The 14391-nt window shown below is 41.0% G+C and overlaps 1 protein-coding gene across 1 annotated transcript in view; it reads right to left on the reverse strand.

The window, feature by feature from the left end:
• The window catches only part of DCC (DCC netrin 1 receptor), a 939470-nt gene that overhangs the window by 603275 nt on the left and 321804 nt on the right, over nt 1-14391 (reverse strand). The window contains 1 exon segment of the mRNA XM_030567485.1: nt 4650-4970. Within this exon segment, the coding sequence (XP_030423345.1) occupies nt 4650-4970 (321 nt within the window).

Genomic DNA, 14391 nt, shown 5'->3' on the forward strand with positions numbered 1-14391 from the left:
ACCAAGAACCACAACTGAACTGGATCAAGGCATAGTGTTAGAAAATGTATGTCCTGAAGACCATGTATTGGCCTTACACATCTCGGAAACTAGAATGTTTCTGAGTAATGCCATGGACATTGATTTTTATTTGGTTAGAATGTGCTATTATCCTTTCGGGGATGGTAGTAGAACACCAGTTGCACTGTAACAAGTAACAATACACCCAGACATCTATCATGACAGTCTCTGGGCAGAGATTGTGGACTCAGTCTAGGTGACTTCCAAAATTGCATCGTCCTTTCTAGATAGAAGGCAAACCTCATCTAATACCCAATGATATGAAAGCAAACTTTCCTGTTGAGACTTGTGTAATTTTGGGGGGAAAAAAAACACAAGTAGATCAATGGACTGGTTAAACAAGAAAAGTGATACTTCTTAGGTAAGAATTTAGGGTGTGGGCATAAAGAGACCTCATCCTTGAACATTGTAAAGGGTGGATCTGCCATTAAGGCCCCAATTTCTCTGACTCCACAGACTGACGTCATAGCTACTAAAAATGCCATCTTCATGCATAAGTGAAGCAAAGAACAGATTGCCATTGGTTCAAATGGAGGTCTTGTGAGACATTTAAGTATGAGGTTGAGGTTTCAAATCTGAGTGGGGTACCTAATTTGGGGGTAGAGTTTCCCCAAGCCCTTAGTAAATCTAAAGCAAACATAAAAAATCCTTCTACTGGAGGATGAAACACTAATATTGTACCGAAGTAAACCTTAATCGGGCTAACTGATAAACCCTGGTTTCTTCAAGTCCAACAGATAGTCCAGGATGGCTGACAGCAATGAGGATTCAGACAGAAGTCTGTAGCATTGACACCAATGGTTAAATCTCATCCAGTTCTGCAGGTAACTAATTTGGATGGACTTCTTTCCACTATTCAATATCACCTATTCTACTTTCACAGACTAGATAGAGTCTACTCCTGCAAACCATCAAGAAACCATGCACTAGAGGTGGAGGTTCCCTAGGTTGGGTGTGAAGTAACAATCCACAACTTGGTAGAGGAGAGGGAGAAACTATCATAAGTTTGATGGTCAGGTAAACACACGGGTGAAGCATGGTAAAGATACCAAGCTTGTCTCAATCAGGTTGGTACTATAAAGATAATCCCAGGCTTGGCATGTGTGATATCTTGGTATTAGTGGTGTTGGGGGAAATGCACAGACCATTCCCTTCATCCAAGATCAGAGAAAGACATCTTCCAGAGAGAGAGAGCCTAGCCCTCCTCTTGAGCAAAGCAGATGACACTTTTTGTTCTTGGAGGCAATGAAGAGATCTACCTCTAGGAGACCCCAATTTTGCAATATATGATGGAGAATTTGAGAGGTCCAGTTTCCCTTCGTAGCCTGGGAGAAACACCTGCTGAGGTATCAGCTGTGATGTTATCAACTCCAGGGAGGTTAAAAAGCTGAAATTTGGATCTGATGCTACATACCAGTTCCACCAATTGCATTGCTTTGGCGCACAGGGAGGGCAATTTGCTCCCCCTTACTTGTTGATATAGAACATACAGGCTACATTGTCAGTCATTGATTTTCTGATGAATTTTCCTTTGATGAGGGGTCAGAAATGAAGGCAAGCATTCCTGGCTGCCCTGAGTTTCAAAAGTTAATGTGGAGACCATTTCCTGAGGTGACCATCCCTCCTGGGCCGTTGAGGGTATTGAGGCTCCTCATCCAAGAGAGAAACATCTGTTGTCATGGTTACCATTGGGGTTGGGTAAACAAAAGGAATCCCTTGCACCGACATGATTTGATTTTCCTCAGGCCTAAGGAGTTCTTTACATGACGCTGGACCATACTTGCTTGTCCAAATTGTCTCTAGAGGGTGAATAGACCACTCGAGCCAGTCCAGCAATGGGGGCATAGTCTTGCATAATCAGTCACAAAGGTGCAAGTTGCATATGACCAGGAGCTGCGGATAGTTTCTAACTGAGGGTCATGGATTCCCTTGAATGGTCCTGTCTTGATCTGAGAAAGTTAAGAATCAGTCAATGGAAAGATCTGCCCGGGCTTGTCATTTGAATCAAAATATACCTCTATGAACTGTATTCTCTGTACATGGGGGGTCAGTGTGGATTTCCTTACATTGAACTGAATACCTATCCTGGAAAAGAGAGTGGGCCAACAGGATGAATGACAGTTCAGCTTCGTAAGGCTTGATCCTTGAGCAGCCTCAGTTGTTGAGGCACAGAAAGACTAAAATTGCCCTCTAGGACCTTTGAGGACACCCTTGGGAACAAGGAAAGGCAGATGGAAGCCCTCTGTATTAAAAAGAGTCCTGGCCTACAGTAAAGCATAGGTATTTTCTGTGAGATGGGGAAGAGTTCTGGGATTTTCCAGACCCACCAGTACTGGAGGAGGAGTCTTTTGCCTCTACACTGCTGAACTGAGAGGTTGAGGCTTCTGATACCGTGGACTCAGCAGGGGATGGGGGAGTCTCTTGGGAGCAGGTTCCTTATGATAACGGTCAGCACTTCTCTTTTGGGACCCTTCACTGAGACCTCAAGAGTTTTGCCCCTCTTAGGGGAGATCTGTGCTGAGGTCAAAGGGGAACTTGATCTGCCCAAAGACAGATTTTCTGTGGAGGTCTTCTGACCTGATTCTGAAGTGGGTCAAAGGAGCACTCCAGCAGCAGCTTGACCTCACAGGTCTTCCTTGCTCTGATTTACGAGCCAGGCAAAAGTTACACTTCTGGGAGACATCATGACACTCTCAGGCAGCGGACCTCACTTATAGTGGCCATCATTGACTGGGATAGGCTTCCGACAAGAGAGCAATGTTTGAATCTGGAGAGTTGGGCCTGCCCTGTCAGGAGAGAATGATTCTCTCCCTCACTTCAGAGAGCCTAAGTTAATCCTCACACTACTTATCTACTAACTACATGACAACTATCTAAAACCAGCTAACACTAAAGAAAAAGTTAGCTTAGGCACTCTAAAGGCAGACATGCTAGGGCTCTGTCTTAGGCCGAGATGGTTGAACGGGAACTGAGGGCAGATCGACCATGGCAGCCGTATGTAGCCTCAGTGCACGGCACAAGGCTGTATAGGACATATAGGCAGGTGAAACAGACACCGCAAACAGGAAATCTCTGATCAAGGACTCAAGATGCATAGGTGCACCTGACATGGATCACCCATAGGGGCATTACTCAATGAGGAATTTTTAGCCCATCTCCCCCAATCTGCTGCTGAAGGAATGGATCCCATCTACGTTCAAGTCTAGCAATCAAGTTGCATTTTCTAGGTCTATCTTTGGAACAAGAGTGGCTACAAATTTATTTTTCTTCTTCAAGAAAAGATTCCTTTCACATGGCTCAAAGAATAACTCTGTTAACAGAGGACCCTTCCAGCTCTTCTGCGCTTCAAGTACCATCAACTCTGATTCTTAGCATAACTGTAAAAAATACTTATCTAGACTCCCAAGGAGATTTAGTCTGTCTGATTAGAGACTTGGCTTCTTTCAACCAACGTAAGACCAAGGATCCTGTGCCTGCAAGTCTCCCATAGAAAATAAAGTGGATAGGGGACTATAGCCCAGGTCTGGATATGTACTTGAAGGAAGTCCAGTTCAAGTTCTGGGCATTCTAGGCAGCCAAAACATTATTTCAGTCAGAGCCAGATATAGTAACACACTGCTCCAGACCAAAAGAAAACCTACTGCCCTGTGAAATATTTTAATAATGGTTTACAATGATCCTACAGAAATAGGCTAAAAGCTAGATACCATGGATACTAATATTAAACAACACTTCATTCTTTAACCGTTCATTCAAGGATCTCCAAAGCAGTTTGCAATGATTAGCTAATTAAGGCCTCACGCCACCCTGTGAAGCGGAGTACAGTTATTCCCATTATACAAATGGGGAAACAGACCTGGATAGGCCATTGCCTATCCTTTTAAATGCCCACTAACTTGAGGTGATGACATTTTTGACACACATAAAGCATTACAAAGGCTACCAATCCCTTGTGTCTTCAGTGGCATTATGGATGCTCAGCACTTTGAAAATCATATCTAGGAGCACCAGCTCAGGCCCCCAAACAGTAGCAGCATCCAAAATTATGTGGCCACCTGTAATAATTTAGGCCTAAATGGCTATCATATAGAAACTCGGTACTAGAGCCACAACCAAATCCAGGTCTCTTGATGAGCAATATCTTGTTCTCACCACCATATTTACTTCCTCCAGGTATTTCAAAAAAGAGCTACAGACATTAAGGTTACAAATTCCAATAAGTTGTATAATGGATGCTTGTCAGTGAGGGAAAAAAAGACAACTAAAAACAAATATGCACATTTTACATCCCACAGAAGTTCAGCATTTTACTTTTTCTAAGGCTGAATTAACTTAAAAAGCAGTTAATTTCCAACTTCAAAGATTTTTTCTTGTTTTGAAGACAATAAATATGCAGCAAATATCTCACAGCAACAATGAGCTGATTAGAATGTCATGTCTGCCTTTATTTTATTATTTTGGGGGGGGGGCGAGAACCAAACCACACATTTCTGCCTGAAGAATGTTTCCTTGTGTTTTAATGCTTCTTTAAAATTGTTCTCACAAGACAATGTTTCCAGCAGTTCAAAGGACAGAAGAGTTATTCCTACCTGCTACCGTGACTTTAGCTGTCCGACTGATGATAGCCCCAATTCCTTCTAAAGAGGCCTCACACTGGTAGAGACCCTCATCTGGCTTATGGTGTCTGGAATGGACTATGCTTTGTATCAAGAGGGAACCATTGGCCATCTGCTGTCTCCTTTCATCCACTGCCAGGTTTAAGAAGACTGAATCTTTCTTCCACTTGATGACAGGAATTCCTTGATCAGACTCCACTGTGCAATTCAGCAGCACATTACTTCCGCGCATGGTGACAGCATCTGAAGGCTCAGTCAGGAACCGCAATGATGTAAAACCCTTAACTTGTGAACCTAAAATAAGAAAAGCTGCGTTATTCATTCACATACAGGGAGATAGATGCCAGTTCTGGTGCATTAGCTCATTGAAGAGCATGAACACAAAATCCCACAAGATACTTCGGGTGCCCGGCAAACATTCTGAGAATTAATTTAATTAAAAATAGCGTGTCTCAGCAAATTGACTGAAGGAAAACAAGATGAATATTTTGGTGCCATCAGTACAAAAACAATATTTACAGAAGAGAGACAAATATGTAAACAAAGCAAAATACCTCTAACTGTCCCACCCCCCATTACTTCAAAAAATAAGCTCCAATGTGTTCAATTTTCTCTAGTGCTGTGGATCAGTACAAAGCCTATGCACCACTTCAGTACCATTTTGAGGGTATAAGTGGAATTTACTCTAATTGGCTCATAGGGCTTTGTGGTGGGCCCCTGCACAGAGCTGAATTTCACAATGAAAAGTCTGCAGATAGCACTTGGGTGGCTTTATTTTTATGAGAAACTTTCAGAGGAGATTAGACAAATCCAGAGTCTGGCCACCTTTCAGAAGTGCTGCCAAACCTTTGTATATGATGAAGCTTTTCTCTCCTAACCAGAATGACACTCACATCTGTAGTAGGAAGAGAACCTGAGACATAAGCCCTTATATCAGAGGCCTAGTATGAGGCAGGACCTGCTCACAGAATTTGGCAAGAGCAGGGCTGATATTGCTCATGCAAACACATGCTGATATCCAGTGGTTCCAGAACATCCCAATATCATGGATGGTACAAAAACATTACCCAAGGATAACAAGAACACACTGACCCATCCTAAAAGATAAGGTCAGGATGATAGTACGTAATAGATGTTTTGATCAAACCAACATGTACAAGATGGGTGACTACTAGCAACATAAGAGGGCAGTAACTAACTACATCAAAGGGGCAGTACTAACTTGTTTTATTGGGGTATAAAGATGTATCTCAGAGGGAGTGTCTTTGTCTGGCCTTAGGGAGGAACAGAAAGTCCCACTGTTCACCGAGTTAGTCCATTGTTACAGGCATATATATGCCATGAGATACTAGTACTATGCTTTGTCAACAATACACCTGGCTGGGTGCATTCATCCCTTAATGGATCTTGTGGTCATTGGGTAGTTCGCTCGAGGTCTGCCATGCCAGCTATCTGTGCAGGGCTGGGGCGGCACACAGAGTGAACACACACACACAGCCAAACAGCTACCAACATCTAACCACAACATCCTCAAAATCACCTCCTCTTAACTTCTTTTCCATTCCTCTGCAATGGAGAGAGCAATGCGGGAGATACTGAAGTCCCTTGGGTACCAGCTGAGCAGGAGTCACAGCAGCAGACGTGACAGGCTATTCTTACAGCATAAATGTGTGACATCACAGTAGGATATCAAGAATGCATGTCAGGGCTGCAAAATGCAGAGTCTAGGTCCCTTTGCAGCCCTGTACAATTAGGAGGCAATGGAGAAGAAGCTTCCATGGAAGGCCCATGATATGAATATAAACCTTCACTGCTAAAGACTAGAAAACTGTTAAGATGCTTAAGAACTAGTGGGATTTATACATACTCTAATAACACAATAAAGGAAGGAAATGGGCTCGATTCGTGACTTTCTATTGGAATGCCCCCTTTTCCAGTCCATTTACACCCTGTGCAAAGTGCATGCCAATTGGATTCTGATTGGTGGCATTTTGTATGCCACTTTTCCACAAATGTAAAATTACTAGGACTATGGTCCAGGCTGTGGAGAATCAGGCCCTATAATTTCCATTGATGGCTAAATGGTATCAGAGAGTCAAAACTTACAGGACCTTGCATGCCTTTAAAGCTGCTGTCTGTCAATGGAAAGGAGGCAGATATTTTCTGTTAAGCAAACCTTTTCCTCAACCTTTCTCCCACAGGTATGCTATATATGGCATTCGTAGCTGTTAAGGGTTGGGTTGCCAGCATCACCTTAAACTGCTTGCCTCCTGATTGACAAAGCCTCCAGCATATGATATTCCCAGCCCCTTCCCAGCTACCATCCTCCTCTCCACATTACCTTTTCTCTGGCCATGTTCTAAAGGAAGAACAAAATTCATTGACTAGCAAAAGATGTATCCAAGGCCTGATCCTGATCTCACTCACACTGGTTTAATCCCACTTGAAGTCAATGGAGCTACACTGGTTTCAGTAACCTAAGATTGCATACTGGTGGAAGATACATTTTTGTCATAAAACTGCTGTTAATAGCAAACAGACCCGTTTCCAATTTAGGCAAGTACCGTTATCTTAAAAACATTCATTGCTTTTTATTCTTCCATAGGCGTCTGGTGTTTTGTTTTTAAACACAGCTTCTTGTTGGACATTTTTATTTATGCCACCAAAACACAACACATTTTAACACCCAGCTGTTCATGACAGTATGTTAATGAATTTATGTGACTATTATCAGAAGTAAATAATCCACTTCTTCTGAAACAGTGGGGTTATGACAGATTTCAATTCAGGGAGTTCATAAATTACGGAAGTTAAATAAAGATTAACTTTCTTTTCATGCAATTACCCTTGCAGTTCAGTCACAATTTCAGCTATTCAAATCCTTTGCAGAAGCCATAGTTATCTTAAATTGCTTTAGTACACAATACCTAACAGCTTGAATAACCTGTAATGCTTTTGGAATGTGAATACAGTTCAAACCCTTCTCTGAAATATTGCTCCTGGAGGCTGAAGTGGTGAGAGGTTGATGAAGTGATCATATGCTTTCAAAGACAATTTCTTGGAAGTCCAGGAAGGAAGAGGGATTAAGAGACAGGTTTTTAAAGGTATTTAGGTGCCTAATGATACAGATAGCCACCTACTGGGATTTTCAGAACTGCCAAAGTGCCTAATCCCTATTAAAATCAATGGCAGTTAAGTGCCCACCAGGCTTGTGGGCACTTAGTGAAAATCCCACTAGGCTTCTATCTGGCTAGATACCTAGGAATTAGTTCAAGCAACCTGAACCAAAATATTAGATCTTGAATGCTAACCAATCTTTGGGAACATTCCAAATCATGTATCATCATTATTTTAACAAGGTACTTCCACAAACCTTTTCCTCCCTAACCTGTAGTAAACCCCGGGTACCAGAGTGCATGCATGCATCTGCTGACAGGAAGGCTGAGAGACCGAAGATTGTTCAACATTTTTATGAAATGTCCAAAGATTACACAGATTTAGTTTTCGTTAGATTAATAGGGAACCAGATTCCAGACGAGAGCTGGAAATACAACCGTAGAGCCTGTCAACTGGAACACCTTGGTACTCAGAAGCCCAATCATGGAAAGTTTTAAGTTGGAAACTCACAATGTAAATTGCACTGAGAAACCAATATGAGGGAAGTGCAGTTTATAAAGCACACATTAAATCGTTCTAAGTAACCAGGCAGCGATATTTTGCACTGCTAAAGTGTTCAAGCAGTCACATGTTGGCCCTATTTCCAGTGGATTGCAGTAATCCAGTTTTCTTTTTCTTCACACACACTTTTTATAGGTTTCAGAGTGGTAGTCATGTTAGTCTGTATCAGCAAAAAGAATGAAGAGTACTTGTGGCACCTTAGAGGCTAACAAATTTATTTGGGAATAAGCTTTTGTGAGCTAAAACCCACTTCATCAGATGCATGCAGTGGAAAATACAGTAGGAAGATATATATATACATTTCATGTTCTCTGTGTGTATATATCTGTATATATGTATATATATATATATATCTCTATGTGTATAGATATACACACAAACACACACAGAGAACATGAAAGAATGGGGGTTGACATACCAACTCTAATGAGACTAATCAATTAAGGTAGTCTATTATCAGCAGGAGGAAAAAAAACATTTGTAGTGGTAATCAGGATGGCCCATTTCCAACAGTAGACGAAAAGGTGTGAGTAACAGTAGGGGAAAATTAGCATGGGAAATAGTTTTTACTTGGTGTAAGACCCATCCACTCCCAATCTTCATTCCAGCCTATGTAATGGTGTCCACTTTGCAAATAATTCTAATTATGCAGTTTCTCATTGGAGTCTGTTTTTCAAGTTTTTTTGTTGGAGAATTGCGATTTTTAGGTCTGTAATTGAGTGACCAAGGAGGCTGAAGTGTTCTCCGACTGTTTTTTGAATGTTATAATTCTTGACATCTGATTTGTGTCCATTTATTCTTTTGCGTAGAGATTGTCCAGTCTGGCCAATGTACATGGCAGAGGGGCATTGCTGGCACATGATGGCATGTATCACATTGGTAGATATGCAGATGAACGAGCCTCCTATAATGGTGTTCCTTGAATATATATGTGGACAGAGTTGGCAAAGGGCTTTGTTGCAATGATAGGTTCCTGGGTTAGTGTTTTTGTTGTGTGGTGTGTGGTTGCTGGTGAGTATATGCTTCAGGTTGGGGGGCTGTGTGTAAGTGAGGACTGGCCTGTCTCCCAAGACCTGTGAGAGTGAGGGATCGTCCCTCAAGATAGGTTGTAGATCCTTGATGATGTGCTGGAGAGGTTTTAGTTGGAGGCTGAAGGTGACAGCTAGTGGCGTTCTGTTTCTTTCTGTGTTGGGCCTGTCCTGTAGTAAGTGACTTCTGGGTATTCTTCTGGCTCTGTCAATCTGTTTCTTCACTTCAGCAGGTGGGTATTTTTTAGAATGCTTGATAGGGATCTTGTAGGTGTTTGTCTGTCTGAGGGACTGGAGCAAATGTGGTTGTATAGTTAGACTCCAGGTTCTCTGGGAGAGAATATAATTTCTTGATGGAGAATAATATTTTTCCCTAGTGAGTGATTAGTGCAGCAAGAGTTGAACTCAAAACAGGGAGAAAAGATGAATTTATAAATATGTTTTATAAATTCCAAAATGAGTTTAGTTTCCCAAATTATGATCTTCAAACCTATTTTTTGCTGAGGCCTAAATAAATTCAACTTAGAAATCATTGTTCTGCACCTCTTTCTCACAGCATTGCAACTCATGGTGACCTTCCTTCCAGTGAGCAGAACTGGAAATAGCTACTTCAGTGCACAAGAAGGGGTGGGGAAACTCCCACCGTGTTTTCCCTTATTCTGCCAAAAGCTGAAATGCCACCTCTGAAATGTTCCTAATGCCCAGCACAGGGACATCTATTGAAGCCAATGGCAAAACGCCTGCTGGCGTCAATGGAAGGAAGAGTGGGCTGTTGGGGACTAGATCCGAAGTCAAATCTTTGCATGGCAAAGCGCTGTCCTGAATGTTTCTCTCTTCAGCTACAGCCAGCAGAGGTTTTTAATCTTGTGCTATTGGAAGACCTGAAAATGCTGTAAAATTTCTTTAGCATTTTCTTAGTCCTTAAGCAGACTCTTCCCAGCTGTGCTTTACCTTAAATATCTCATGAAATCTAAGATGAGTTAACAATGCAATTGAGGCACCTAAACATAGCACAGTTTACAACAAGCCATTATGCACTTCACCCCTAGCATTTTTTTTCCCCATCAGAGATGGACAATGGGTTCATTTTATTTCTAAGAACCAGATTGATATTTTCCAACTGTTTTTAAACGTCTAGACGACTAAAACTTATGCCAATAGCTCAAATTAAGGGGTGGGGAGCAGGGGTAAACTAAGAAGGTATCTGCAGAGGATATATGGGAGCTCTTTTAAAGTATACTGCAATACAAAATATCTTTTCTACAGTTTTAGTGCTTTGTGGTGAGAGGAACTCACTGTCTTTATCTGGCACCTTTGATCACCTTAATTTTTTTCCCCATCTTTCCCATGATATTTCCCTTGCAATCTCTCAGACTTGCAAAAAGTTAGTTTATGAGTATTAATACTCCCAAGCATTCAACATCAAACCCAATGAAATGGAATCTTGGGTTTGATGTGCATCAGTGTGTTTGGAAACCCTATGCTTATGAAAGTTTGGTGAACACAGACTGAGGTTACTTGCAGAGACTCTTAATTACTTCTATGGGATCGTCTGCATAGGTAAATGTTAACCAACATGAGTAAAATTTGCACAGTTGAGTCCATGCCTAGAAGATGCTGCACTTCTCTCACAAAAGTTTACCACTCTTGTGACTTTTCCCCAGCAAGTGGTCTCAGGTTCTGTGCCCCTCAAAGACATCTACAATCGGAGCACTAGATGTGTGCGCTTTTCTAATTGTTTTAAGTGTTATAACATAGCAAATGCCTGTCCCATATTAACACGTGCACACACAAACATCTACTGTCTCAGTTTCAGTGCTAAGAGGTGGAAACTTCCAGGGGATTGAGTTCTACAACACAGGCTGAAATTGATCAATCCAAATCAAAATTTTTTTTAATTAGAACATTCACAGAGAGACTATGAATACAGATTTATTAGATCTGTGGCTCAATTACAAACCTGAACTTGAACAGAAGTATTGTAAAGATTAAAGAGCTCCAGTCCCACTCCCCCCCCGCCCCGCCAGGCCCATTTCAGCTATTCTGAGCACACGCCTTGTCATAAACAAAAGACATGGCACTGCTTCTGTCAAGATCTGAAGCTCTGAGGCGAAGAAGAGAATGCTCCAGGCAACAGCCCAAGAGTCATCTAGACAAATAAAAGAACATCTAAAGGATGAAAAACCCAGTCCTTGGTCTCTTGCTGTTTCAGCAACCAAACCATTAACCTGTACGATGGTCTGCTGTGTGATACAGGTTTGGAAGCCCAGAGTGACTTCAGAGTTATCATTCTTCAAGCCACATATGAAATTAACATTTAAAAAATCAATCCTGATGTGCTCTTAAATCAGACCCCTTCCTGTTCTGGCATTGTGAAATGTAATCCGCTCTTTCTGAACGTTCTACATCAGCCACTTCCATTGCAGAGATAGAAGAGATTTCACAGTTGCAATATTATTTGACCAGGCCACCCTGGGAGCTTTTTTATTTTTCAAAACACATATTAAGAAATAAAAAGTTTTGTACACAAATTATTTGAAATCTGCAAATATAAGGGTACCTCCAACTATCTGAAACATGGTAGCATAGTATACTAGCTGAACTAAATCTATTATAATAAAATGTATATATGGAAGCCCTGAGTATTTTTGACTTCGTCTACAGACCCCGCATTAAATTAGCTTAGTGCTCAGACAAGTAAACACTTATTTACAATTTCATGTAGCATACAATACAGCAAAATTTGGAGCAAATAGAAAATTGCGACAAATCAACCAAAACTGAAATGAGGCCTCAAATAGATTAAAATGAGGTAGTTCCTTTTAATAATTTTATTATAACTTATGTAGTGCTGATTGTTGGTGCTAAGCACTTTAAATTCTAGTCCCATGCACTTTTGAATATCTGGTCGAACACGTGCATTAATATTACATGTTACATGTAGAAAGACAAATCTGCTACCCTCAAGGAATTTACAGTCTGATTCAAAGGAGTACGGTACATAGAACAACTCTTCAGGCATTATATACAATTCTGCACTACTCTATAGTGATGCATCAACTCATTACATTTTAATAGTTCTACTGTAGTGTTTTGGACTGATACTGTAGTAATTTTTATTAGGAAAATTGTGTCACTAACTCCCAAGAATCCTGGTGGTTACTGAGCACATATGAAGAGTAGGTTTTCAGTTTAAACATTTAATTTTGATGTTCGTAATTCAGATTTTTCATGTATGTATTTAGTTGAGCTTAGAGCTGGTTGAGAATGCTTTGATGATATTTTGTTATATTGGAAAATGATGATTTGTTGAAACCAAAATTTCTCATATTGCCTGATCCTACCATGAGAAGACAGTTTATCCATGCAGGAACAGAGCTCTGTAGGGTCAGTCCAAGACTGTAGAGTGAACTCCCACAGGAACCAAGAACCATAACAAATTTCACAAGCCACAGTTCCCTGTGAAAGCAGCACTTTTCTACCTTGCTTTCACTAATAAATACTTAGCAGCATGTACGTAAACTAAAATAAAAACCCTACCAAACTAAAACACCCCACTACAGACACAATTCTCCCTGGGGAGGGAATGAGAGAAGAATAGGTCTCATTTTAGTCACATCACGGAAGGTGCTCAGATACTATACTGAAGAAGGTGGTACAAGAACCTATATCTAGTGGGAAAGGTTGGAGTCAGCTGCCTATGCACCCCAGCAGGAGTCACTCAGAAAACTGGCTAGCTGCTCTTGCGGAAGACAGAGATGCCACACTGGCCAGCCTGTTTGAGCCTATTTGAGTTGATGCCATCAATGATATCAGGTGTAGACATGCATCCGACGAAGTGGGTATTCACCCATGAAAGCTCATGCTCCAATACGTTTGTTAGTCTATAAGGTGCCACAGAACTCTTTGCCACTTTTACAGGTGTAGACGGTTTCCCCTAATATGCACTATTTACTTCGGAGAGCAATAGCGCAAATCTAATTCTTGTCACTTGACTAATTTTAAGCCAATCTGGTTAACAGAATCCAAGGATCACTTGCCTATTAAATATTGCATCACACCTTGCTTTTCAAAGAGAACTGCGAAGTCAACAATGTACGAATTTAGAAGAACAAATCTGTAAGTCAGCACTGTCGCTCAGCTGCTCTTATGACAAAATATGGCCGCTCTTTAGCAGCCTACAGAAACACCACATGACACAGAATTTGCCACTTGGAAATTCAGAGTGGCAAAGAGCTGGAATCTACTGTGGCCAACACACTAGTGTGAACTACTTTGACAAAAAAAATGCCCCTGGACCTTTAGTGACCCACCACTAGTTAGGATGTTGGTGTTACATATCATGCAAAAGATATTAACTGTAATAGCACGTGATCTCCTGGCAGCATAAGGGGGCATTGCTTCTGCACTGACTCAGAAGGTGCATCATCACTTGATCTAGGGCCTACATTTTCCTTAGGTTTCTCCAATCTTAGAACTGCCCCATCCTGACCCTGCTTATCTGTGGCCTGGTGAGGAAGATACAAATTCAATCATAAAGTGTGTTACCATTTCAAAAAGTATGAGAAGCAGGACTCCTCTACCCTTAATAGAAACAGGCTGTCTTATCTTTTCATTAAAAAAATACAAGATTACACACTGTCGAGGTCATGCCACAGACTTGACCAACTTTGTAGGGCTGCTTAATATAGTTTACAAGAAATTAAGTGTTCATCTTTTTGGGATTCAGAAGGAAAATATCAAGAATTAATTCTGTAATAATTTGACAGGTTTGTTGCAAAATCTAGACAAAGTGGTAAAAAGTACAGAACCAGAGTAATTGCAGAGAAGAACTTGCTGCTAGTTCCTTCACTGCTGGATATTTTTTTAGACTTTTTATGGACACTGAATTAAAAAAACCTGACAGTCCTATAACTGGAACACACACTGCATAATCCTGTCTCTCTGATTTGTTTTTAATGTTTTGCTCATTGTAGGAGTACAAAAGTCAGCTCTTTTCTTATAGACAG

This window comes from Gopherus evgoodei, chromosome 6 (genome assembly GCF_007399415.2).
Source record: "Gopherus evgoodei ecotype Sinaloan lineage chromosome 6, rGopEvg1_v1.p, whole genome shotgun sequence".
NCBI classification, from domain to species: domain Eukaryota; kingdom Metazoa; phylum Chordata; order Testudines; family Testudinidae; genus Gopherus; species Gopherus evgoodei.